The following is a 2520-nucleotide window of genomic DNA, read 5'->3' on the forward strand; positions in this document are numbered from 1 at the left end:
TGTTCTATGTATGGCCTGCAATACACTTGTATTATGATGGTGTTCGCCAATGATGAATGTGTATCATTCTACGCATTGAATGTTGTAGAATTGTATTATGATGGGGTCCAGTGGTCGGCCATGTTGGGGGTGTAGTGTTCTTTGTATTAGGATCCAGTCCAGTGGACGGCCATGTTGGGTGTGTAGTGTTCTATGTATGGAGTGTAATAGAATTGTATGATGATGATGTCTAGCAATTGGCCATGTTGGAGGTGTAGTGTTCTCTGGATTGAGAGTCATAGAACTGTATGATGATCCGGTTCAATGGTAGGCCATGTTGGGGGTGTAGTGTTCTATGTATTATATTGGCGGCCACTGGTTGGCCATGTTGGGGGGTGTAATGTTCTATGGATAGAGTGTCATGAATTGTATTGTGGTCATTAGACCATTGTGTCTAATGGTCTGCCATGTTGAATGTGTAGTGTTCTAAGTATGGAGTGTAATAGATTTGTATTATGATGGTGCCCAGTGGTCGCCCATGTTGGGGGTGTAGTGTTCTATGTATGGCATGCAATACACAATGTTCTATGCATTGAATGTTGTAGAATTGTATTATGGTGGGGTCCAGTGGTCGGCCAAGTTGGGGGTGTAGTGTTCTATGTATGGAGTGTAATAGAATTGTATGGAGATGGTGTCTAGCAAATGGCCATGTTGGAGGTGTAGCGTTCTCTGGATAGTCATAAGTTTGTATGATGATCCAGTCCAATGGTGGGCCATGTTGGGGGGGTAGTGTTCTATGTTTTATGATCCAGTCCAATGGTTGGCCATGTTGGGGGTGTAATGTTTGTGTTTTAACAAGAACTGAGCAGAGACATCTCGTTCTCCCACCTCTCGTTATCTTAGGGATAACTTTTGTTGACCTGCTCATACAAAAAATCAAAATGTTTCTTTTTGTCACACTATGACCTCCAAACCTACCAACCCAAAGGCAAAGGGGAGGACAAAGTCCTTTTAGCCCGGCACAGGATATGGTGTTGTATGGAGAGTGATTGGTGAGACATTGTCACTCACATATTCTTTTTCTCATTCCAGGTCCGGATATCTTTTGTATATTTCATGGAAAGAAGTACAGCCCGGGAGACAGCTGGCACCCCTACCTGGAACCTCAAGGAACTGTGTATTGTATACGATGCATGTGCTCCGAAGTAAGTCCATTGCTTTATAATCCGCATATAAATTAAACCAATGACAACACGCTGAGAAATTCATTGTTTCTTTATATCAGTGCTGCCTGTATTATATAATATTTGCAGCAAGGGATTTTGGGAGAAGGTCAAATCTTTTGCTGCTTTAAATGTGGGCGAGAGTCAGAAATTGATAAGTTCATACTCCTGTGTGTGGCCTCATTGTAAATCGTTCCTCATTTGCTGTCCCAGTGACACCAGAACCTGGAAAGGAGAATCTCTTGGTGTCACCAGGCAGGAAGTAATGTAAATTGGGTCCACAGGTGATGGGGCAGTTCCTAGACTGCTACTCGTCCCTAAAAATTACCAGTGTCATTGCTACCTGCCAAGTGTCCCAGTGTTGCCCCATGTCTATCCATGTTTCATGTCCTCGCATTTTCTCTTCTCCGCCATTTCCACTCTTGTGATTGGACAGCAGAGTAGACGGAGGAGGGCAGATATTAGTAGCATGCAGATACTGATGCCAGCATTGACATGGAATGATGCGGGAATACCTGGGACACTTTGGCAGCCACCTTTTAAGACATAGTTGACCCCCCATCCTTCACGGGACACAGTTCATCAAAAATGTTTGCAAGATATCTCCAGATAATCACTACCTTGTTCCCCTAGAATGCATTATTGTTCATGGGAGTGTAGATATCCCATGCGGACCAACTGTAAGACACGTTGGTATTCTTTACAAATGTACATTGCACTCTTGATTGCTTTGGGTTTTCTGCGGGTAATAAAGCCACATAAAATTAATAAAGAAGAAAAACGATTTGCTAGGACCCTGCATGTGATGGAGAAAGCATACAGGAACATGTAACTGCTCAATCTATGCATAACTACACCTACCCAATATACGAGACAGAACCAGGTTCTGAGTGGTTCTGAGGTAGAGTTCCAATGTGTACTGCTGCAATTTTCTCTTAAGGATATCTCGGCATTAAGTGGTGGTGTACTGGTTGTGCCTTATGGACATGTTTCTGGTTATGTCAGTACAGTATAGAATGAGTCTAATGGGCATGTCTGTGGTTGTGTCATTATTGTATTGACTGTGTCTGAGTCTGCACAGATGTTTCTTTTCAAACTTGTTTCTTGTCGTATCAATATGATAATGATTGTCTCTGTAGCTCTGTCAGTACAGTTCTTCATATATCTTAGTAGACAATCTTCTGATTGTGCCTGCCGACATGTTTCTGGTTTCATCATTACAGTGCTGATTGTACCCGTTGATATGTCTCTGGTTGCACCAGTACTGAATATTTCCTAATGTTTCCTAATGAGCCATCACGGTATTGTATGTGTCTCT

At 42.6% G+C, this 2520-nt stretch overlaps 1 protein-coding gene across 1 annotated transcript in view; it reads left to right on the forward strand.

Annotated features, from left to right (window-relative positions):
* The window catches only part of CHRDL2 (chordin like 2), a 43270-nt gene that overhangs the window by 20404 nt on the left and 20346 nt on the right, over positions 1–2520 (forward strand). Inside the window, exon 2 of the mRNA XM_072401043.1 lies at positions 1072–1184. Within this exon, the coding sequence (XP_072257144.1) occupies positions 1072–1184 (113 nt within the window). The remainder of the gene's footprint in view (positions 1–1071; positions 1185–2520) is intronic.

The sequence above is a fragment of the Pyxicephalus adspersus genome, chromosome 1 (assembly GCF_032062135.1).
Source record: "Pyxicephalus adspersus chromosome 1, UCB_Pads_2.0, whole genome shotgun sequence".
Taxonomy (NCBI): domain Eukaryota; kingdom Metazoa; phylum Chordata; class Amphibia; order Anura; family Pyxicephalidae; genus Pyxicephalus; species Pyxicephalus adspersus.